This window comes from Myotis davidii, unplaced genomic scaffold, assembly GCF_000327345.1.
Source record: "Myotis davidii unplaced genomic scaffold, ASM32734v1 scaffold573, whole genome shotgun sequence".
Classification (NCBI taxonomy): domain Eukaryota; kingdom Metazoa; phylum Chordata; class Mammalia; order Chiroptera; family Vespertilionidae; genus Myotis; species Myotis davidii.
This window is the reverse complement of record NW_006285997.1, coordinates 2,436,856-2,462,173: the sequence shown is the minus strand read 5'-3', so window position 1 is coordinate 2,462,173 and position 25,318 is coordinate 2,436,856. Positions and strand designations below refer to the sequence as shown.

At 48.7% G+C, this 25,318-nt stretch overlaps 1 protein-coding gene across 1 annotated transcript in view; it reads right to left on the bottom strand.

Moving 5' to 3' along the window:
- Positions 1-25,318, bottom strand: part of ELMO1 (engulfment and cell motility 1) — a 396,326-nt gene that overhangs the window by 93,095 nt on the left and 277,913 nt on the right. The window contains exon 16 of the mRNA XM_015559688.1: positions 23,328-23,464. Within this exon, the coding sequence (XP_015415174.1) occupies positions 23,328-23,464 (137 nt within the window). The remainder of the gene's footprint in view (positions 1-23,327; positions 23,465-25,318) is intronic.

Below are 25,318 nucleotides of genomic sequence, written 5' to 3'. Positions count from 1 at the left end.
GCGGAGGCCGGGGGAGAGTTTCCTACCTTTCAAATTCTTGGACTGCCACGATCCAAAATAGGTTAATAATCACTCTCAATTTTTTTTCACATTTTTACTGCTTCCATAAAAGGCTGTTTCTTGTCTCCTTCTTGCCAACAGGTGCCAGTAAAGTGACACCACTGGGAGAGGAGAGAGCACAGAAGGATGGAGGTACATTCTGATGAGATGACTGTCCCTGAAGGCACACCCAGGAGAGCCAGGCCCCCTCCGCCTGCGCCCGCCCGAGGGGCGCTGAGGGTGAGGCGCGCCAGGAGCGCTTGCCTGCACACCCTCGCTGGCAGGCGCGTGGGGCTCTCCCTTAGCACAGCATCCCGAACCCCTGGGCATCAGAGGATGGCCCGCTCTCAAGACAGGCCCCCAGCTGACAGTCAGTCCCTGCCTGGTCCAGGCACAGGTTCCCCCTGTGCTGGATGCTGTCACCCACAGACGGGAAACGCTCCCCCTCTCCTGTGACACCAGCCCACTCCTGGCTGGTCACAGCCTAGAGTCTCTCCCAGGCGCCTCTTTTGTCTCTGCCCACTCCTCTGGTCCTACTGAGGGCCCGGCAATTCCACCCCGGCCACACGAAGACCCGTCACACTCTCTTCTGTCCAAAGGACGTTGTTTTAAAGGACATGCCAATACGATGCCCTGTACAACTATTTCACGGGCATTTATTTATAAACCGGACGAAAATGCTTCTTTCTCTTTTCCTCTCTGTTATTTGAACCCAAGCGGACTGTAAATAGAAGACACAGTCCTGGCACAGAAGATGGGAAACCACATACAAATAAAAAAGCAGCAGGCGGACCCTGGAAGAGGCTCCTGGGCAGAGGGGGTTCCGGGCTCAGCCCCCACTCCCTGGGCCCGGACGGAAGGTGATCCTCCCTCTCCCGGGCTGTGCCAGGGCTTGCGAGGGCTTGCGGCTCCTCCGGAACCCCAGGCTGCGCTTGGCTTCGGTCTGGACACATCTATTTCTAAGTTTGCGGCCAGAAGGGTCCCTGAAGGCAGACTTTCTCCTTCTACACGCTGCCCCTCCGTTGCCTGTTTACAACCCGATGTCTGATTCTTCCTGCTTCTACCCCAAAAATTAAAAATTTCATCACCACTGTCAGAAAACGAACCCCCAGGGAGCAGAGCCATGCTCAGAGCATCCATCCCCCTGGCAGAGAGCCAGTCGCCAAATATAACTTTGCAAAGCCTCTCTGGTTTTCAGAGGTTTAAAAGGATGCAAAACAGAGTCATCTCAAAGCGTGATTTTTTACAGCTAAAATTTGTCTGAATGCACAACTCATCTTTGCAATCCTTTTCTTTTCTTTTCTTTTTTTTAAGAGAGAGAACATATTTCAATCTGAGACTGGCTCTGTGAAGAAAGAAAGGGGCACCACCTCGCGCAGCTCACACTCCTGAGCCGGAGCAGCAGCGCACACAGAAGAGCTGTGGGCTGCAGCTGGGGGCGAGGAGAGCGTGCCAGGCCATTGTCACAGCAGCTCCCTTCGCAATGCAAACACCAGCCCCACAGCAGCAGCTCCGGCTGGGCTCCGTGCCACCTCTCCCTCTCCCTTCCCTGCAATGACTCCTATTATCCCAGTTCTAAAGCATCTTCTGTGCAATGGATCAGTGCCCAGGGAGATAAAGCAACGCTCCACTCCTCACACTGACCCCAACAAGACAACCAATGTCTGAGTGTAATGCACGGTCAACCGCAAATTCAGTCCCCCCCCTCGTCCCCCCCCCGCAGCAATGCACGCAGCCTGTGCAACACAGGCGCGCCCACACCCCGGGACCACAGCACGCCTGCTCCTGCGGGCTTGCTCCGGTTCAACGTCTTCTCAGCAGACAATAGGACAAAGCTACACTGGAGCTCCGGCTGCAGCGCCGCGCCGGACCGCCAGCTGGTTCCCGAGTCGGCTTGCTCGTGGAACAGGTTTCCAGTTGAGCCATGTGAATGGAGACTCGCCGCACACCTTCGGGTGGCACACACTCCAAGTCCAGGAGGACTAGCATGGGGCTTTGCTTATGTTTATGGAGCTGGAGCCCGGGGGTGCTCCGATTGGCAGGAATGGCGGAGAGATCGGCCAATCAAAGGCAGCCTCCATTTCAGGGAAACTCCTGCTCATTTATTTAACATCTTCAGAGATCATCGTCTTTTCGAGGAAGAGCTTTTATAGTATCACAAGAGAAAAATATAACTTCACTTCAACGTTCATGCCTAATGCCTTTCATTAATAAACATATAGACCCTCCCGTTGGTATGCCTCCATACCCTCACTTTTCTTAATAAAGAACTAAAAGAAGAAAACAGAGGAAGAAGAAGAAGAAAGAAAGCTGGCGATGGATGGGCTGGCGATAGTTCATATTCATCAGCCTCCACCTTGTTGGGAAAAAGGAGGGGAGAGCGCCGGGGCTCAATAATTACTGATTCCGTTGCCATGGAAACAGACTGGCTGCAGCGAGTTGGATTCGTGTAGAGCATCTGCTGCCAGACCCATAATCAACTGCAATCTCATCTCTCCCCGTCTCCCTACTTTCGTTTGATTGTGAGTTTGCTTTTTCCCTCCTTCTCTTTATGTGCAGTTTTTGTTCAAAAATATCACGTAACTGCCCCGCTGTGTACACACAGCACATGCACACCGGGTGTGCCCACGTGCCCAGAAATGCATGCACGCAAGAGTGCCTCCCAGCAGGGTGCCCCCGGAGGATCCACACTCTGATTCCTCCTCAGGATGTAAATAAACACCCTTCCCATGCCTCCACTCTTGCTGAAAACTCATTGCAAGTTCACCTAAAAAGGGGTGGGGTACCTTTTAATATATTTGTCATCCAACAGCCCTGAAAGCCCCCAAATAAAAGTTTGCGATGGCATTTCTCAAAGGGCGCTGCCGTGGTTCCTAGCAAATCTTTGCAATGAAGCAATTACACCAGGAAGTTTGTGGAAGATTTGCAAGCACAGTCTTCAGGCACCTCTTCTTCTCTGCATGAGCATCTCACCAAGGCGCCCGGAACCCTGGGGTCTCCCGGGGACTTTCCTCAGATAACAGGCAGCCCTCAGACTCCTCCCTGCTGCTTCCAATTCTCCTGATTGCATGACCAGAGTTAATGTCACCTAAGGCTCTGGATGAGCTGCTACTCTCTCTTCCACAGCAGGGGGCACCACTGAGCAATGAATAGCCGCCTGGCCTGGTCAGACCCAGGAGGGGCTCAGAGGGTGGTAAACTCACAGCTGGGCCTGCCGGAAGCCCTCAATTCTGCAGGGATTGAGAATGGCAAGTGGCAAAGAAGGCTGAGCCACCTCCTCATCTGTTCAAAAGCTTGCTAGTCACGGTGGAAGTTCTGACAAGCAAGCAGCTTCATCTGCGTTTGCAGATGGGTCACATTATACCAAAGAGCTCCGGGCTTTGGAGAATCTTCCCGGGAATGCCCGGTGGAACCCTGGCTCGTGGTGGTACTGAGGTCACAGACTGGGTGTGCTACCCCCCAGACGGCAGTGAAAAGAGCCCGCACAAGCTCAGAGAGCAGCCAATGAGCCTCAGCCAGAGGGCAGCCTGCCCCGACTTGGTGGAGGCCTGACCTACTGTTGGTCAAGCCTCCAAGAACTGGCATGAAGCTAGTGGGCCTGCCCTCCGGATGCTCAAAACGTACGATGGGTGCGAATCCTCAAGCTTCTGACCACGTTCAGATTTAACGACGTGCCATCTACACGTAAGGAAACCACAGCATCGGCTACCTGGAAACCCCCGGAGAAATCATGGCCCCAGACATTGGAATCAAAACTGGGAGAAATCTCTTTCCGTTCCGTCCCACACAGAGCCTGCACTCTCAGCTCTCTTCTGGGCAGGCCCTGCATTTTCTCGGGGCAGATTCAAGTTAATTAAATTCTCCTCCTTTCCATGAACATGATTAAATGTTTACCAAATTCATATACTTTGGTAATACTTCTTAAATAAATTCACAAACCAACAAAGAATTCTGTTAGATGATTTGTGGTTTAGGATCAAAAAATATAACCACTGTTGCAGAATGATTTCTGAACTAGTGTCTACATTCTCCTTCTTGTACCTATAGGCCTGACCTAAAATGAAGAGCATTTATCCTGAGCATCTGAAAGGGGCTGGGTGGGGTTCTATTTCCTGTGTTACAGAGAGGTGGCACTTAGAGAAAATCCTTCCATTCGCCCACCCCTGGTCCCAAACAGATCACTTCCAGTCTCTGGGAAACCTTTCATCAGGAGGCCTGCTCATCGCTGGCAAGAATGTGATGGTGATGACCCCCTTAGTGTATGACATGACTACATGGAGCCCCATCTTTTTGGTTGTTTCATTCTTAAAAGGGAGATGACTGGCCGTGAGAAAAGCCCAAACACGTGGGGTGTGTATGGCAGACGGCTCACCTCCAGCTACATCTTAACCTTCTTAAGGCATGCCGCCCCCTCATCCCAGCCATATGTGCCAAGGTGGGTTAGGCGGGCAGACCTCACTTCTGCCCATCTAACACAAACAGACCATATCTCCCAGGGGTGTGAGGGCAGAAGCAGGAACTCCGTCCTAATAGGTCAGAAGAGTGGGGACTATTGGCTCAGTCCAATGGCTTCATTTATTCAAGATACATTGGAGAGTTATTTTCTAGTCAGTGGGGCTGAACAGGATATAGTTATTTTTTAAAATAAATTTTTATTGATTTCAGAGAAGAAGAGAGAGGGAGAGATAGGAACATCAATGATGAGACAGAATCATTGATTGGTTGCCTCCTGCACGCCCCCTACTGGGGATGAAGCCGGCAACCCAGGCATGTGCCCTGAGCAGGAATCGAACCGAGCCTTCCTAGTTCATCGGTTGATGCTCAATCACTGAGCCACACTGACTGGGCTATATTATTTTTTTTACATGGTGCATTTTAAAACCAGAACATGTGCAAAACCTCAACTAAATATGGTAGAGATAACTTTTACATACCTTTTTATCTCCAAGGGGAGGTCATCATTATAATATTCCGTAGAAAAATCCCCATACACACATAGCTGCTTCTCTTTTTCTCACCCTCATGAGGTGATCAGAAGCAGAACTTACAAAGCCTGTTATAACATCACTTTACCTGTAGGTCCCAGGACGCTAGGTGCTGTGTATATAGCCCTGGCTTTAGAGGGAGAGTGTGAGAAATAACAGCAAATGCATATGCAGTACTCACAGTAGGTCAATACCATAAAAGTGCCCATTTTCCTAAAAGGGAACCTAAGACCCATGACACTAAGTAGTATGACTACAGTCACCATCCAGTAAGTGGTGGACACTGGGTTCAAACTTAGCTATCCTACACCAGGGCCTCAGAGCCCTTACAGGCAAGGAGTCCGGGGCAGGTGATATTGTCCCCATAGCTGAGCTATAGTTTGTAACTCATATTTACGAGGTATTACTATGAAGAACTTTATCTCCCTAAACAAAACCTCTAAACCAGGGGTGGGCAAACTTTTTGACTCGAGGGCCACAATGGGTTCTTGAACTGGACTGGAGGGCCGGAACAAAAGCATGGATGGAGTGTTCATGTGAACTAATATAAATTCAAAGTAAACATCATTACATAAAAGGGTACCGTCTTTTTTTTCAATAGTTTTATTCATTTCAAACGGGCCGATCCAGCCCGCAGGCCGTAGTTTGCCCACGGCTGCTCTAAACACTGAAATAAAGCCAGTTCGACGAAACGCAGAGCCATCTATAAACAGATGTCCAGCCCATGCATGTCGTCCCTCTTCCAGAGCATGACCTCTGACAGGGGACCACCGTTTGCATTCCTAGGCTGGGAGAGTCAAGGTCGGCAGTCCCTGAGGACTGATGGACTTGACCAAGTGGAACGGGCTGGCCCGAGAAGATCACAGAGGACAGAGCCAGGCTTGCTTCAAGGCCCCCCTGGTACTGAGCTCCTTTGGAGGAATCAGCAGTGAGACTTGGAAAGCTTATCATCTTGCCAGCTCGGATTTTCCAAATATACCATGGCAATGCATTCCAGGATGGCGGCTGAGGAAAACGCATGCCAAAGGAAATATGAAAGTGCCCAAGCTCTCAGCCCTGCCAAGCATGTCCTCTAGCGACGGTGGCAAAACAACACGGGGCCGATGGTCGGAGAGTCGTGGGTGGTGCCAGTGGGGCAGAGGTTCTTCACCGTTAGGGAACGGGGCGGGTCTGGGCCACCTCACATTCTTCTTGGTTTTCAGACATGATATGCGTCATAAACTCTCCGAATTCTGCAACACACATCCACTTCACATGCAAACGGTCTACCTTTTGAGAAGAAAATAGAGTTTCTGATATTCTCAATCAGAGAACCAACTTCATGGCAGCTGGTAGAGATGAAATCTGTTTCATCAAATGGTTAACTCTTGATGCCTTTACTTCCTCTACTCTTTCTGCTTACAGATTCACAGAGAGCTCACATGTGCTGGTCTCCGCTGACAGTAGGGCGAGCACTGCGCCGGGACAGGGGGTGCCAGGACAGGAGGGTGCCAGGATGAGGGGGGAGAGTGGAGGGTTTCTGAGAAAGAGGGAAGCCATGAAGGTCAAAAAGGTGAGTAGGTACAGTTTGCCCAGGTCAGGAGGGAGGAAGAGGAACGTTCTAGAGATGTAGGCAGTCAGCTCCAAGGAGGCCATGTTCTGCGATGTGAAAGGGGGTGGGTAAGGCAGAAGTTGTTTGAGGGCTTAGAAAGGGATCCAAGAGGTCTGTACGCAGCCAGATATGGAACCTCAAGGTGCAGCCACACAGTGGACCGAGGGGTTACCACAGGGAATTCTAGGGCGAGCCCTGTGGAAAGCTGGCTTTGTTGGAAATCAGTCACATCACAACTCCGCGCCCAGAGTTTCAGTGACTCTCAGCAGCAACCAGAGCCTCTCTGGGAAGGCCAACGCAGAGTGCGCCCAGTCCTGGTGCACCAGCGCTGCCCCACGGGGCGGGCGTTCTCAGACTCAGTCCTCCAGTATCACCAGCTTGTCCCAGCCAGACCACTCCCAGCTGGTCTACATTCTGCCTCCAATTAAAGGGAGCTTTGAGAGGGGATCCTGGCCCCCAGGCAAATGATATTGACAGGTTATTCCTGACTCTCACAAAGAACCAGTGTTGCAACCTAATTTGTGCAGCAATTACATTAAGACAAAATATAATTGTATTTTATTGCTCACCACTTGCCTGCATCATTAAGTCAGTGCTGGAGGAAGGAGTTAATTTGATTCTATACATAAAAATTGGCCCCCAGAGGGCAATAACCAATTCATTGACATGCAAAATGCTCACTCTCAGAGTCATCCCAAGGCCATCCTGACCCTGATGTCCACAGGGCACCCTACAATCCTCTCAACCCAGTGACACGCATGAGCACCTGAAGCAAATATTTCAAACAACCCTGACCACACAGGGTTGCTTACATATGTGGAAATTACTGTCTGTTAAGACATCTTAGCTGTTCTGCACATACACTGAAAAGAACATATTTCACCATAAAAGTCCATTTTGGAAGTAAAGAATTGGCTCCATTCATTCAACCAACGTCTAGGAACGTCACAATCCCAAGATTCTTTCAGGTCTTGGGAACCCAGGAATATAGCCTTAATATCTTGAAAGTAACAAAGCTCCACATACTAAGTTTTCTCTCCCTGTGGTCATTACATGGTATGTCTTTTCCCGTCAACTCTGTCTGCTCACCTGAGCCTCATACATGAAACCCTCCTAAGTGGGGTCCTTCCTCTGTGTGGTTCCTCCTTTGAACTATCCCACACCATGTTTGCCACTGCAGGTGCCACATTCTTTCATAATGATCTTTCCAGAGGCATCCCCGATACCGCGACTCCTCGGTCAGAGTTACTAACACAGTCCAGGAACAGCGTCTCTAGTGCCTCTGACACCTTAGCCAAGAACAGGCCATCTTCTTGCCAGCCCTTACACAGGGAAGTCACAGAAGCCTCCTGGGCACCTCCCGCCTTTCTACCCAGCATCATGGATGGGGGATCCGCGGGGCTATCTCTGAGAACATCTCAGTGACTCACTTCGTGTTTCTTCCCATGCCTTCCTTCTCCACTCCTGCCACCCGGGCAGGGAGAGAAGATGCGGAGCTGGAAGCACTCTGGAAAGCTCCCCTCGGAAACCCACTCTACAGGCCGTGCAGTGCGGGGTCAACTCCGCTGCCACCTGGCTCTTCTTTGTAAGAATGTCACATCCGCTCAGAACTTCTTCCAGTTCGTGAGTCTTCCTCAAATGGAGCCTCGGGCGCTTTTGATCTTAGTGCCAATCAAGTGCAGGCTGAAGATGCAGGGTGCTGGTTAGGCTAGCGAGCTGGCTGAGACCCAGGCTTTATTTCAAGGAAGAAGGAATAAACCAACCAGGGACATTTATAACACCAGGTGTTGAGGTCAAAGAATTCCCTCTAAACCAGGGCTGCCAATCAGATCTCATCTGGAGCCAGCTGACGGTTCTGCACCCCCTTATTCTAAAGTTGTTGTTTTTTAAAATATGACTGTAAGAACACACATGTTCAGTGGAGAGAATGTGTAACATTAAAAAATAATAAAAGATGCCCGGCTAGTGTGGCTCAGTGGTTGAGCATCGACCTATGAACCAGGAGGGCACAGTTACATTCTCTGTCAGGGCACATGCCCGGGTTGCTGGCTTGATCCCCAGTAGGGGGCGTGCAGGAGGCAGCCAACCAATGATTCTCTCTCATCACTGATGTTTCTATCTCTCTCTCTCTCCCTCTCCATTCCTTTTTAAAATCAATAAAAATATATATTTTAAAAACAATAATAAAAGAGGGGGAAAAAGTAATTAATCACATCATGCAGAAGAAATTCTTTAAAATCATTCAAATTTAAGGTCAAAACCTTCTCAGTTTGCATTTCTTACTTAGTTAAGATATGATTTTGCATCCTCCATCCCCACATTTAACATAATATAAAACTGTTTTCTTACATTTAGATACTATTCACAAATGCCACTTTGAATAGCTGAAAAAAATGTAACATATAAATAAATGTGCCCAGATGTTAATTTATCATATCCTTATTGCTGAATTATGGGGTTATTTTCCATTTTCCTGCTGCTATAAATAACAGTAAAAGGAACATCTATATGCAAACCTTTCTTGTTCTTGCCAGACTATCTGTGATTCTAAATAGCTGCGTTGGAGCTCGAGGCTTTGTAAATGAGGTCATCAATTGCAGGTGAACTTCCCAACAGGAACTCTGTCCCCCCAAATTTCTCTAAATTGTACTGAAATGTCAAGGTTTCTTCCAGCAAAGTGGTGGCCAGGGGCCCTTTAATGTCAGTGTGAATGACAACTCTGCCTCTCGTCTCTGCTTCTCGTCTCTGCAGGAGCATGGCCAGGGCTGCAGCCCCATGTGAACACGGGCCGGTGAGGGAGGGGGGAGGGCTCCCGCCACCAGGAGGCTGGTCTCCCAGACTCCTCCCAGCCGGGGTGGGACGTGAATGTGTTTGAGAGCATCTCAGCCTCTGGTCTGTGCCGGAGCCACACATCAGCATGAAAAACCAACAGGCCTCTGTCAGGCAGCAAACACCATCAGAACCTAAACGCAAAGGTGCTTTTAGGGCACAGACACACATTCCTTTTCCTTCTCCCCTGGGAATGTCTGAAAAAGTTTTTTTTCCCTGGTCCTAAAAGAAATTGTCACGCTAAAGAATCACTCCTACTCCTGTTACATCTTAGCTACACAATGTTCTTCACTTAGGCACTCAATTCATCCTATAGCTTGCAAAATTTGTTCTAGAATTGCCTTTTCCTTTTAAAGCATTGGAGAAAAAGGCACATTATCATGTCTTTCTCCCCCATGAATGGCTGGATGGAAATGCAATCCAGGTAGCATTTGTTGAGCACCAATTTGTTGAGCATACAATTTCTTTCGTAGGCGCCCTAGGTCGATGATTTGTCTTTGTTCTCAGGAGTTGAGCCGAGAGTGAATGCAGGTCCGTGACTACGTGAGGACGGCCAGGACTCCGCAGCATTGCTGAGACAGCCCTGAGGGCTACAAGGACGGCCAAGGCGATGGTGAGACCAACCCCCACGGACTGATGGCTTAGAACCAGCAGGAGACCAGCTCCATCCACATGGCGACTGATTTCACCGCACAGCCACCCCAGCCTCATCAGACTCACTGTAACACATTCGCATACTGACGGCACACCCCGCACCACCGTCCCAAACAGAAAGCCCACATACAGACATGACACAGCTCAGGAGGCACTTCCCAGAAATCTCCATCCTTTCCTGGACAAATCCTGAGAATTCCTCCCCCTCACTGAATGCCCTGCCCCTGGCTCAATAAACCTCCATCTCGGACACCAAGCTCACTGACGGACGGGGCTGCTCTGTCTGTGGAGCGGCCCGCTCTCCGCCTCACTAATAAACCCACTCCCGCTTTGACCTGTTCGCTGGCTCTGATCTGAATTCTTTCCTGTGCGAAGCCAAGAACCCCCAGTGGGTCTCAGACATTTGGGTACCGGAGCCCGGGGAACGGCTACGTCATTGTCTCAAGGCAGGAGGTGCCAGAGAGCTGTGTGGAGTCAGCTAATTGGCTAAAAGAAGTTTTCAAACCCAACGCACACCTGAATATGTGAAATGCTACAGGAGAGGGAAAGGTGTACTCAGGGGAAATAATTAATTCTGAGCCTCTGCATGGGCTCCACAGGGCCGTGAGCTGGGCCTTAAACGGGGGGGCAGGATTTCAACAGAAAAGGCAGAGGGTCTTCCCTGCTGGGGGACCGTGAGGAAGGAGGAGACTTGGATGCACAAAGCACACTCGGGCGCCATCGCTGTGATGAATTACAGGTTGGTGGGGGGCGGGGGGAGGGTGCAGGATGCTATAGGCATTTGTTTGGAATGGTGGTTGGCAACAGGATGTGGAACTTTTGTTATCATGCTGCGAAGAGGAAGCCAGGGATTCTCGAGTACAGATGTGTTCTTAGAATGGCGTTTCTGGCAGCGACGGGAAGACAACGTCGAGGTGCGTCCAGTCCACATTCAGGGAGAACAATGCAAAGACAAACACAGTCCACATAAGAGACGGAGGCAGCAGGAGACAGGGTCATAGCAATCAAAGCCAGATGACCTGTCTCCTACTTGGTGGATGCATAGGACTTGGGACCTGCCTGGAGAAGAGGGGCGGGGGATCACTCCAAAGTTCCCAGGCTAGGAGATGAGGTGGGCTGTCCTGTCACTCCCAGCGCTGAAGGATGACTGACGGGGAGTGAGAGTGAGGGGCAGGAGGAGGTGGAGGAGAGAAACAAGGAGATGTCCTCGGGAAATACCTAAGCTGGAGGGGTCGGTGAAGGTGGTGTAGCGTAGTGTCTCCGAGTCGGGACATGGAGAGGATCCCAGGAAGCACGGGCGGGGCAGGAGCCGCTCCAGGCGGATGAAGCAGGATGAGCCCTGGGAAGAGCCTCAGACTCCGCCCTCAGGAGGTGAGCGCGGATAAATAAAGCAGGTCAGTGGGTGGATGTGCTGATGATGGCAGCCCACAGTGTGAGCGAGGTGGGTGTGTGGAGATGGCGTTCTGTCCTAGAGTCTTTGGCAGAGCAGGGACGGAAAGACATTGAATAATAAATTGAAAGAGAAACAAGTGGTGAAAAAAAGCACTTTTACAGATAGGCGAGATTTGGGTAACTTTCTCAGCCTGAAGAGAAGAAACAGTGGGGAGGAGGGAGGATGTCAATAGCATAAAGATGTGAGAAATAAAAGATTTGTTTTTATAAATTTTGGGATGTCTATCTTTTCCTTCAGAGCAGAGATTTATAACAATGGGACTTCTTTCTACTCTTTAATTAGAATAACTTAACAACCCCTCCCCATTTCCACTTGCCTCTTAGAAATCATGTCTTTTGTGGCAAGAGAGGTTTTCAAGTATTCAAAATAGGTATCAGTGCATGTTGGAGTTTGTTTCTCTTCTTTAGTTTGGTTATATTTGTAGGTATCTTTTGAAATTTTATTCTAAAATCTAGAGGCCCGGTGCATGAAAATTTGTGCACTTGGGGGAGAGGGGGTCCCTCAGCCTTGCCTGCGCCCTCTCATGGGCCTAAGCCATTAGTCAGACATCCTTAGTGCTGCCTCGGAAGTGGGAGAGGCTCCCGCCACTGCTGCTATGCTCGTAGCCGTCAGCCTGGCTTGTGGCTGAGTGGAGCTCCCGCTGTGGGAGCACACTGACCACCAGGGGGCAGCTCCTGCATTGAGCATCTGCCCCCTGGCGGTCAGTGTGTGTCATAGTGACCAGTCGTTCTGGTCATTCTGCCGTTAGGGTCTATTTGCATATTACCGTTTTATTATATAGGATAGCACTAGTAACTGGAACAAGGACAATTACTTTATTTCTTCCCTTTATATATAGCATATCATGTATGTGTCTGTGTGTGTGTTCATTTCCAAAGCCACAGTAAGATTGTTTTTTAAGAGAGTGGCCAATGGGGTCAAGTCCTGCCAAGAGGGAAAATACGGTAGCGATTAAAACATGTCCACCCAAGGTCGTTCTTGACTTTGTCAAAATCAGTGGCTTTTGTGGCTAAAGTGGTTTTCAAGTATTGACAACGTAATTTAGTGCTATTTAGAGTCATATTTATGACTTTGCCATATTTACATTGAGGGCAGAAGACGGGTCATAATAGATTAATAAGCTAATGGGAAATGAGAAGAGGTGAGAAGCAGAGGCAACTGTTTGAGAAAAGCTGGCTGGGAGGGATGGGTAGATGACTGAGGAGCAGTTATTTATGTGTTTTTTAAAATGCAGGAGATCTGTCCAGCTGGCGTGGCTCAGTGGTTGAGCCAGTGCCTACGAACCAGGAGGTCACTGCTGGATCCACTCAGCCTACGAACCAGGAGGTCACTGCTGGATCCCAGGTTGGGGCACATGCCAATCCCAGTGTGGGGTGCACAGGAAGCAACCAGTGATTCTCTCTCATCATTGATGTTTCTATCTTTTTCTCACTCTCCATTCCTCTCTGAAATCAATACAAATATATTTAAAGTGCAGGGGATTTGAGTACATTTACATGCTGGTGAGAAGACAGCACCCAAGGGGACGAGACTGATGCTGTAAAGATTAGGAGGGGTAACTGATTGAATCCCAGAGCAGAGGAGAAGGCAGAGAATACAGAGCGCAGAAGGAATCTGCTTCAGGTACACGGGGGACACCTCTGTCTAAAAAGGGGGGTGATGAGTGCACAGGTAGGAGAGCCACCCAGGGTCTTGTGGTCAGCTGGGGCGGAGCCTCCCCGCCTGGTCGGGAGTGCTGAACCCTCCTGACCCTTCCCTCAGGGAAACGGCCCAAGTGTTTTACGTATATTAGGATAAACCCAAAGAATCTTAAAATGTTGCAATTCAGAAGTGGTCAGATATTGGCCATTTCATATGACCAGTCTAATATTGGCTCATTTAACCCTCACAACTACTACGTCAAGCGCCACATCTCACCAAGGAAGACACTGAGAAACAGGGCAAGGACATCCATTTACCCAAGGTCACCAGCAAGGAAAGCTGGGAGCTGGGGTTCGGACCCCACGCTGTGGGTCCAAGGTCGATGCTCTTGACTCGTTGAACTTATTAACTGAACTTATTTTTCCTTTGCAAATTTCCAAACCCTCCTCTTGATTCCTCAGCCATGGGAGGGGGTGGAGAGTGGGGAGGTGGGTGGAGTGAGGGAGCAGGGGTAGGGGGTTAGGGAGTGAGGTTGAGGGGGTGAGGGGGTGGGAGCCAGGCTGGGATGTCCGGCAGCTTCAGGTGGGTCTCCATCCTTACCCAACTCTGTTCTAAAGGGTTTTATTACCTGCAAATTTAATGAATACAATATTCTGGTAAATTGCGTTGAAAAACCGTCAATGCTAGTACTTTTATTCACAGCCATATTTTTCTGATACCTGAATATTATCTGTCCAAAACATTTCAAAATCAACTCTCCATCCCTGACCGGCCAGCGTCTGCTTAGCTGAGGTCTGGAGCAACATCCAGCAGGCCTGGTGGCCCAACCACAATGAGACAAGCCAAGCAGCCGTTTCCAACACGCTTGAGGCCACCGGCATCTCCATTTCATACGGACCTTTTACTGCCACTGGAGCATTTTATTAGAAACAGCATCTGTGAGGCACGGTTCTTACCCTTTCTGCTGCTGCCTGAAAAACACACACTGGCCTGGAGCTCTCGGACAGAATCCCATGCCCTGTGTTCACAGAATGGAAATCTGCCATCATGTGCCAATGACATTTACTTCTGCAGTAGCTCAAGCAGCAAAATGCCATCTGCCAGACCCTCGGATGCAGCCCAGCCACGCAAGCAGATACGAGAAGGAGAAATAAGGAAGCAGGACCGCATTCCAGGGGGTGGGTGGCCGCCGGCACCTAAAACATAAGGTGGTTGGGAATCAAGTCTTCTTACCCTGAGGACCTTCTTGGGGAAAGCAATAGTTTTTCTAGCTTAAGAGAACGTTGGGAGGTGAAGGTAAAATGCAAGAGATTTTGGTGAATGGGAGGAGACGGCGTCACCTAAACAGGATGGGCTTCGGGAAGGACGTGTGTCCTCTGCACGGGAAGGTCCCTCGACAGCCATCCACGAAGGGACAAGCCCATTAGTGACATTAGTTCCCCGCAGGCCTGGCAACAGAAAGCACGACTAGTGTGGACACAGAGGACTCCCCACGTGCCCGGGGAAGTGGGTTAAGCAGGCCTCAGAGAGGTATACCAAATGAGAGTGAAAACCTGAAACAAAGGGATTTTTCTTTTTTAAACTCAGGGCTCCAACCATGCTCCGCCTCAGTTTATTGTGCAAATGTTCAATGTCTTTGAAGCTTTCCATTCACTTTATATAAAGCTGCACATGTGAAAAAATAATCACTACTGTCATCTTTATTCAGAAATGAATGGCAAAATCATCTTGTAACTCCCTCAAAGTTTTGACATCTGAAGAAGAGATGTGGAATGAAGGGTCTAGAAGTGCTTCTCAATAAGGTCTCTTGGCATCTGGGCAAGAACATGCTCTGTTCTATGGAACTGCAGAACACTTAGTACTCACGGTCTCTGGCAACTGACCAGCGGTGACCATCCATACTAGAATGGTGCAAATTAACTCAGCTTATTGGCTGGGACCATTTTAAAAAATGGGAGAATTGAACATTTATGGCCATGTATCCATTGGCCATTCAACCCAAAGTAATTGAACAAGTAACCACCAAAAACAAAAACAAAACAAAAAAACAACACCTGGAGGACATTAAGATTTAAAGCTATGGTTCTTGCTTCCAATGATATGTTGACTTAATTTGGAGAGAGAGACTGGTAAATAAACTACTACTAAACTAGATATTTCCCAAAAGGAAATTTGAATTCCATACTGAAAGGGACAGAGGTATAGAATCTCATGTTGAGTGAAATATGGTCACCAGCTCACTGAGGTGGCATTTGTGCAAAATCCTAAAGTCAAATTTCAACAGGAAAGTGATTTCTGGCAGAGGGAATGAGGATGAGCAAAAGCCCAAGATATGAAAGTATTATGGCTTACACAAGGAATGATGGGCAGGTGAGTTTAGGCAGAGCTCAGGGCTGGTGAGGACAAAGATGTGGAGATGAAGCAGAGAAAGCACGTTAGGCAAATCAAAGAGAAATCTGAACATCTTTGTGTAAGACCATGAAACTTTATGAGGCAGACAGTGGACATAGCTAGATTAAAAGCAAGAATAATAGATATGGTCAGACCTGTGCTGAAGGACATTTGAAAAGTGGGAGGGTTTCAAAGCTGGGAGATACTAGTATGTTACTATCACAGTTGATGTCTTAGTCAGCTATTGCCACACTAGTGCTGTGTAACAAATAACCCCCCAAAGCCAAGAAATTCTTCTCATACTCCCAGGTCTATAGGTCAGCTGAGGTAGCTGTTTTAAGTTACAATTCTGTGGGGAGACTGGGGACACTGTACTCTGTACATCTCCTTCTGGGAGCTCAGTGGGCAGAAGGAACATCTATTTGACAGCTCCTTTATCTTCTGTTCTACTTTAAGAAACACATCCCTTCAGAGATGTGCATTTTCAACTCCCCTTTAAGGTAATTTATTTTGCAATTACAAGGTAAATATTTCCTTTTAAATCAAGGAGGATTTGTATTTCATGAGATCCCGTCTAATCTTACTCTTCATGACTATCCAACTCTGATTCCAATCTGCTCTTTAATTTAAAATGCCCACCTCATTGTACCATACTTAAATGTAGGTGATTTTCTTTTCATTGGAAGTATACTATTAAAACGGTTTCTGTGCCATTATTAAATTCCTCATATAATCCACAATGGAATACGGAATTCAGGCCAGAGCAACCAGTTAACAATTCATAGATTCATAGAGTGCCCCAAAGTGTAGTTAATACAAGGGTAAGAAGTTTCAGAAGTCACTGATGACAGTTATGTAGAGCAGTTAATTCCAAGAGTCATCATTATTTTCACGTTTCGGGAGGCTCTGCGATTGCGCCGAGGGACTGACGCATCTCACTCTGCCTTTTTTGTCAGGGGCACCTCCTCCTCATTGAGCAATTGGGCCCCACTGTGCTCAAGATCTCCTTTGCAGCCAAACCCAAGTTCAGTGGGTCCCCGTTCAGAAGTCTAGAGGAATCTGTATTTATAGATATTGGAATGAACCATCCTGGGAAATCAAACGAGCTCCATGTTATCGCAAGGTCAAAGGTCAATTTAGGTTTATCTGTTGAGTGCAGCACCTCTCATTTGTGGGAGGCAATTTGCCAAGCTACCCCTTGAGGGCCTAATCCTCACAGTGACTCTAGGGCAGCCGTGGGCAAACTACGGCCCGCAGGCCAGATCCGGCCCATTTGAAATGAATAAAACTATTGAAAAAAAAGACCGTACCCTTTTATGTAATGATGTTTACTTTGAATTTATATTAGTTCACACAAACACTCCATCCATGCTTTTGTTCCGGCCCTCCGGTCCAGTTTAAGAACCCGCTGTGGCCCTCGAGTCAAAAAGTTTGCCCACCCCTGCTCTAGGACCTACTGTCATTATTATTACTCTTTTTGTTGTTGTTATTATTACTGTTACCAGCGGACAGATGAGAAGGAACTTGGCAGCTAACGGACATGCTCAGGGTCACACTGCTGGGAGGGGCCACAGTGGGACTGTGCCCAGACTCCCTGGGCTACAGCTTGGGCTCTTCCCTCCCTGCCTGGCATGCTCTATGGGGGAGGCGGACAGTACCCCCAGGTGGTGAAAACTGGTTCTTGGAGGAGGAAAAAACCCCCAACTTACTCTTGTCCATGTGTAAAGCACACAGTATGTACATTGCATAAACAGATAACCAGATATCTGCGTTGTTAACATTTCAGGGGAAAACATCTGACACAGCTCGTGCGTGGGGGCAGCGGTGACGCAGAGTCTGAGTGATAGGCTCCACCCCTCTCGGCCTCCTGTGTGGTCAGGCAGCAGGTACCTGTGGTTCGTATGTTTCTTTTCCGAAAGCGCACGCACTGGGTGTCTGAGAAAAGATGCCAATCGGAAGAATAAGCTAGGAAGCATAGTTGATGTTGACAAGGACCAGAGAAGGGCGGCTTTGACTACTGTCCAACTGAAAGAGGCCAATCCCATGAAAAATGGTGGCACTCCGGTCACTGAAGAGTTTAAAAGCATACACACACACACTCACTCACACACACAAAACCATCTGCTAACTCTCCCACAGACACATCAAAGGGAAAATAAATCTATTCAGATGATGCATTTGCTCCAGGAGGAGGTTCGATTTTCTTTGTGCCAAACTAAAGACCTCTGCGCAACACAACGCCTGCTGTTTTTTTGCTGAACGGATACTCATCCACAGCTCAGCAGCTGAGAAACGGACAGCACCTCCATGCCATTAGGGCCCCTGAACAGACTCCTCTCCTTAAATATTAATGTTTCAATTACGACGTACACCTACTTTATTAGCCACGCCAGGCTCCGTTCAGATCAATAACAGCAGCGCTCGGTGGAATTCTAATGAAGAGAAGCCACGCTGAGTCCTCCTGGCATCCCCTGGGCGACCATGCACAAAGCCTCCTTTCACAACTGGCTCTGAGATATTTTACAGTCACCTGCCTCATGCAAATGGGGTTCATGTTTATTCATGTGGAGGGTTACAGACCACCTTTCATTCCCTGAGCCAGCTCGGCTAACCAACAGTGTGTGCATCGCATGAAGCTGAGCAGGCCCAGCCTAGGAAGGGGGCTCCTGAATAAGTAATTGCCCCTGAAATCCACACACAGACAGTCAGGAAGCTGGAGGCAGTGTGGCAGCAAATATATTCCCTTTTTTACTCATGTGATCGCTACCTTTAAGGTTTCAAATAATCCCTTTTCCTTTTTTCTTAAATATATTTTTATTGATTTCAGAAAGGAAGGAAGAGGGAGAGAGAGACAGAAACATCAATGATGAGAGAAATATTGATCAGCTGCCTCCTGCACACCCCATACTGGAGATCGACCCCACAACCCGGGCATGTGTCTTGACCAGGAATTGAACCCTGACCTCCTGTTCATAGGTCAGCACTCAAACACTGAGCCACACCGGCTGGACCAAACAATCCCTTTTTTACACTGCCCATCACCACTAGATGTGACTAGATGGTGGCTCTGCTCCATGGACAATCTCCCTGGGACTTTTCAGGATGCCTCCTCCGTGCTGCTCCCTCGTCCTTCCTGACAGAGGATTTCTCCACTGACTCCACGAAGCCCACAGCCTCCCAGGGCAGCTGCGGCTTTGTCTGGGGCCGGGGCCTCCAGGGCCCAGGCTCTCCTATGGGAAGGAATGGTTTCTTATCTGCGCGCCTGAGCGTCTAATCTCCATCAGGCTGTGCTTTGCTTACTGTGTTGCTGGGTGACGGTTTAAATTCGTGCTTTTGTGCCAGAGTGACTACGTTTTTCAAATCATTGGTTTCTTCCACTTGGTCCTTGGAAAGCAGAGCAAACTCATTGGTTCTTGGCTTTTGATGCTGATTTTGCTAGCATCTACACCTAGGGTGGGGAATGTCTGTCTCGAGGGCTGTATAAGGCCCTTGAAATCATTTGGTCTGGCCCTGCCAAGGCATTAGGGATCAGTTAATTAAATGTGTGACCAAATATAGCAGCTAATGTTTAAGCTGATAATTTTGTATGGCCCTCAAATGATGTTATAAATATCTAAATGGCCCTTGGCAGAAACAAGGTTTCCCCTCCCCTAATCTAAAGTAACACCAATGCCATGAACAAATGTTCCAACGGCCCCTGGAAGGCTCAGCCATCCCGGGAGAAGTCTGGGCAGCTAGGTAACTGCTGAAGGGTGTTAGCTGCCACCAGCCCTCAGGAGAGCGAGAGGGTGGATCCACGATCAGGTTACCCACCCGTGCTGGTCACGTGGAAAACCAAGGGGCCTAATGGAGTTGTGGTGGACGATGACACCACCAGAATCCGTGAAATTTCCAGCTTCAGCACGATTTCTGCTGAAGTTAAACGAGCTACCTTATTCAGTTAAGAACTTCATTTGGGGTACACACAGCTTTCCTTTTTTTTAAAAAAAACAAAACCATAATGGCCAAAAAATGTCTTATTTTGAAAAATGCAATTTAAAAAAAGCTCACGGACACACAACAGTATATGATGACCAGAGGGAAAGCAGGGTGGGGCAGGTGGGAGAGGGTATGGGGGGATAAATGCCAGGAGACTTGACGTGGGCTGGTGAACACACAGTACTGTATACAGATGGCTGTTACAGAATCCTGCTCCTGAAACGTACACAACCTATTAACCAATGCTACCCCGATAAACTCAATAAAAACGTGTTAAAGAAAAAGAGCAATTTACTCCTTTTTAAGACAGAATCGATCTTATCACATACAAAAATAACACTTTATAAATGCATTTTACTTCCTCAAAGAATTTTTACACTTATTACTTCAATTTACTACCATGCCACCATAAAAGAGGGCAATGGGAGACTGGGATCTACTATACATATACATATACATATACATATACATATACATATACATATATTCATTCAACTTTTTATTGTAGGCATACTCCCGAGTAGCAGAGCCAGGATTTTTACATGGGCCTTGCAGACCCATGAGCATCTTACTTCATCAATGCCAGCAATCCCTGCCAGTTGGTGGTAACATGTTATGTGTATCAACTGATGGTGACCCTACGGACACAATGCACCTTTAGTGACCAAATCCACCTTTAGAACAATCTTCAATGATCTTTGTGGCTCCACCCAGAGAGTGGTATGTGGAGTGAGTGGGCACGGGGCTACCAGGCTTTCACCTCCCCCTTCCCTGGTGGTTCCAATGCCCAGGCAAGATTGAGAAACTGCTACGCACAGATATAGAGTTTGACGTGTAGACTCTTGTTAGGCTTTTTAAAGGGAGCAGAGTCAGGGACAGAATCTGCCAGTGAGATTCCTGTACCTAAAGTACCCACATCGCTGCATGCCCCTCCTGCCCTGCTCAAAACCAGGGCCTCCATCCAGGATTACGGGGCCACATGTGCGCCAGGGTCCAGCTGCAGTTCACCTCCCCTCTGATGCCCAGAACAGTGACTAATGTGTGCTTTCAAATATCAGAAACAAAAGGCAAAAAACGTAGACTACAAACCCAATGGCCCGAATCAATGGATTATTCTGCAGAGAACGCTCTACTGAGAATTGAAAGAAAAGACTTTTAAAGCATAAATATTTGAATCCCTCTGTAATTCTACTTCTCTTACATAAATTTTTAAAAAATCCTACCTGGTGCTTCCCCAGTCCTAGGACAGAAAGACAGCTGCTTCTCCGCACCCACTTCTCACTGGGGCACTGACTACCAAGTGCTTGAAACCCACAACTCCTGTCCCCTTCCAGGGTGGCTGTCGAAGAGATTCCTGCATCTGCTGGGATCTTGTCTTGTTTGTTGGGAAAATTAAACTTTGGATTGAGGGCTGCTGCTTCTCCAGACATGAGCTAAAGAAGGCAGCCCCAGGTTTCAGGTGGACGCTGAAAGCTGCCATCCATGCTGCCTGACAAAGTGGCCAGAGCCTGAGACGCTGCCCGGGAAAGTTCAGAAGGAATGCTGTCTCACCTTGAGCTGCTTCCCGGTATTTCTCAGCTCAGATTTAGACAATCTTAGGAAACAAGAAAAACCTTCCATCGAACCAGTAACACCAAGCCCACATGTGTTCCTACATTCGATCACTTCTGACCAGGCCGGTGGCGCAGGCCACAGTAAGAAACTACCTGAAGCCTGGCCCTGCAGCTGCTGAAGAAAGCCTCTGGTCACGTGTTAATCCCGAAAGAAGTGTCGGAGCGATGGCAGGGTTTGCTGTCGTCTTACCCTGAGCAGGCAGGATGTCACTGCCACCAAACGGAGCACATGGCCGCAGGGAACCACACGGACCCGGGAGCCCTGCGCAGCTCCCTGGTCCGGCCTCTCACCTCTTCCAGGCCATGCCTCGGTTTCCTTTACTAACAGTGCATTCCTGTCAAAAGCCTCAAGTTCTACAGGAGTTAGGTGTCTAAGAGCTCAACCCCTTGAGCCATTCCTCTGCAGGAATTTGGTAATGTTTTCCGTACATCTTATCTGCGCATAGATCAGCAACAATAAGGTCTGTAGTGTTATCACTTACAAAAATGCAGACTTCTGTAATTCCAGGGAATCTCAGAAGGCAGATGGACCCGTGGTGCTGGAACATGGCAGTCTGAGATCCCCTTCTCCTGGGGGAGAGGGTGGTCCTGGCACAGAAGTGCTAGAGACCGGATGGTTTCCAGCAACACCGCAGAACATGAAGAGTTGAACTGATCCAGGGCGAAGCGGCCCCAGCAATTTCAAAGACCGTAGTTTTAACTCTCCTTATTTCTTTGGCTTGATTGAACTTACTGTCAGACCGCCTTGCCTCTCCCTCCTTCCTTCCCTCCCCCCCTCCCTCCCAGGGATGATTTGCACCTGAATTGCAAAATCTTTCATGATCAAGTGAGGTACACTTGGGAGGCTGCAGTTATAATCACAAAGGAAATCCTGGGCTCCCCTCCATGTCTCTTCCTGACTGTGCCTGTCTGTGGGCACAGCTGCTCACACCCCTGGCGGCTCTAAGCTGCAGCTTCCAGATCAGTGCTCGCCACAGAAGGGCGCCACTGGGGCCCATGTCAGTGAACTAAACCAATGGCCTGGGATGACCGAGATGGACCGCAGGCGTCTGCTATAGCCGCAGGTAAGATCATTGTGCTGATGGAGACAGGCTGGAGCCTGACCGCGGCTTAGGGAAGGGTGTCTTTTTCCTTTTCCTGGTTTCTTTCTTTTTCTTTTCAACCTGCATCAGTTCCAGATGCCACAAACCAGAACTGCGGTGGGAGAGAGGGGATGTATATTCAGAGAAAAGGTGGTGGGAGGCAGAGGCCAACCAGAGATCAAGTAGAGCTGCAGTGCAGACCTTACGTTGTGCCCCAAGCACAAGGCCCCAGGATGCTGATGAGATCAGACCCTTATTTTTAGAGAGTTATGCCCCCAGGACCAGGCGAGTGGGCGTGGGCGATGAGGCTGACGACACAGTAGCAAATTAGAATAATTAAAGGCTGAAATATACCTGCACCCAACATCATTTATGAGCCATGTTATCATTGTTATAAGGCCTTTACCTCAGGATAAAGCTTTTGTTTATCTTGAAAAGTCCACATGTTCCTCTAAGTTGTTCAACACTCTTCTCTCCACCCAACAGAAAGAAACATGAAATTCACTCTCTTACAGAAAACCAAAGGACTCTTCCATCAGTGAACCAAATGCGTTCTCTAAACCAAAAGATATTCAATATAGACTTACGCAACTCTCTTAAGGAGATCTTGCAATTTAACAGTCAAGGGCAAATTGTCTCAACACATCCACAATCCACAATGAAACCCAGCGCCCTGGACCAAGCCGCCTTCCTGACCTCATCATCTCCAGGTCCGCCACCTGCACAGGTGGAGGGAGGCGTTTTCCGATAGATCTCGCAATGACAAGGCATTCCAGAGTCATGTCACGGAAGAGACGTAAGATCATCTTAACATTATTTTTCACAAAAGCACCTCTGCTGCTGGCTTCAGCTTAGTAAGCCCAAAGGAACACAGCTGCTCAAAGCTCATCCCCAGAGAGGACGGCATCACCAAGAGCCTCATGTCTTCCTTCCCCCTTTCTCAAAGCGACCTGAAATCCAGTCGTCCCCATTCTCCCAACAGCCCACTGCCTTCCACACACGGCCCAGGGGCCCTGCAAAGTGCGGCTCCTTGGGGGACGAGGTGCTGCCTCTGCTTCCGGTTCCCCTTACCTTGTTGAAGTCTTCGGAGGTCGCCCTCATCTCCTTCCAGGTCTTGTTCAGGAGCTGGATGCAGATGCAGAAGAACTCCTCGAAGGATCTGTCGTGGGTGAAGAACATCGGGTGGAAGTCGTTGCAGGTCTCACTGGCTGGAGGAGAGAGAAGGGAGAGGAGGGAAATGATGGGACAGCCACGTGGGGGTGCTCCAAGGAGAGATGACGGGAGGCATAGTTGGCTCAAGCCATAGCGGGTAAAAGAAATGCTGAAAAGCAACCTAAGAATAGATCCTGTGCAACTTCGAAGTTCAAGGTCGGATTGTCAGACCTACCCACAGGCACAGTTTTTGACAGAAGTCAGGTCCTCAGCCACAGCATGACATGAGCCTTAGGGCTGCTCCCGGCCCAGATCTCTGGTGTTGAGTATGAGCTCTGTATCTGCCTTCAATAACCTTATGGAGACTGTGCAGAACTCCCTCTCCACCACAGCTCCTCCTCCTCCCTTAATTTCTCCTTTCTCTACAGACCCACTGGCGGAGGATGAGCTTCCCTGCATACACAATTAATTGCAACTTGGAAAGCAGTTTCCTTGATTATTCCTCCAGGGGGCTTTTCCCCCCTTTAGGCAGTGGGTAGGGGACATCTGAGATCATTAACCATCTGGTGCCATTAACCACTTGCTTTACACTCCCAGACACAGGTGGCTGGAGGTTAAAGCAATCCAAGTGGCTTTCAAGGTCACAACTGGTCAGATCCTGGACCAAAACATGAGGCCAGTCAACCTGCCTGTGAGCCCCTATTGTCAAGCTTCCTGGGGTCAGACGCCATGCTCTGAGCTCCAGGTGCAGCCACCTCTTCTTCTTCCCTGACCCCCGCCCCAGCCCCAGTCTCTTCTCAGCTGTCTGTCCAGGTTACACTCTCATAGCCCTTTTCCACGCATCACATTTGATTCTACCAGGCCTCTTACCGCTCATGTCTATGGACAACAATACTAGAGTCCAAGGAACTTGTCTTTGTGACCCCCAACACAGAACCCTACTTTTTTTAAAAAATATAAGCTGTTAAGTATAGTAAAAGAATTCTTATGCTAATTGGAACCTCTTAAAGACCAATCAGCCTTCAAGGCTCTAAACCAGTGGTTCTCAACCTTGGCTGCACATTAGAATCACCTGGGAATCTTTTTAAAATCCTGATTTCTGGGCCTCATCCTCCGGAAATTGTTTCTTTGTTACTAATGTTGTGGCCCCACCCCATAACAAAGAAACAGAATTTCTGGAGGATGACGCCCAGAAATCAGGATTTTTAAAAAGATTCCCGGGTGATTCTAATGTGCAGCCCAGGTTGAGAACCACTGCTCTAAATGGTGGAATTTCAAGCCCCAGAAGCCCAGGAGAGGAGGGCGGGTGGGTTACAGCAGAGACTTCTGCACTTGGGGGGAGAGCCCTGTTACAGCCACTTGGTTGAACCTCAAGTTCACTTAGAGTCCTCTCATGCAGGTGAAGGATCCCTGACCAGACCTAAGGGGACACACTCTGCTCCGGCAGGACCACAAGCTCTGATACACTGACCTCTTCTGTCGCCATCCTTTACAAATACAGTGAATTCCCAACCTCTGAACAATTTAAAGCAACAGTGTCCAGTGTTTGTACCGCTCACCCCTCCGGAGGGTGGAACCCCCATGTGAAGACAGGTGAAAGCAGTTTACTTCTAGACGAGGTAAGGGCCTGGACTAGCAGCAGCATGAGCCAAGTGGAAAGGGTTAGGGTCCGGGGCACGTCATTTCATCACTCTGAGCCTTGATTCTTTTTTTTTACCTTCCCTCCCCATTGTTTTAAAGAGAGAGGAAGGGAGATAGAGAGGAACATCGATGTGAGAGAGAAACAGCAAGTGGCTGCCTCCCACACACACCCTGACCAAGGATAGAACCTGGGTGTGAGCCCTCACTGGGAATTGAACTGGCAACCTTTCGGTGCACAGGATGACAACCAACAGCCACATCAGCCAGGG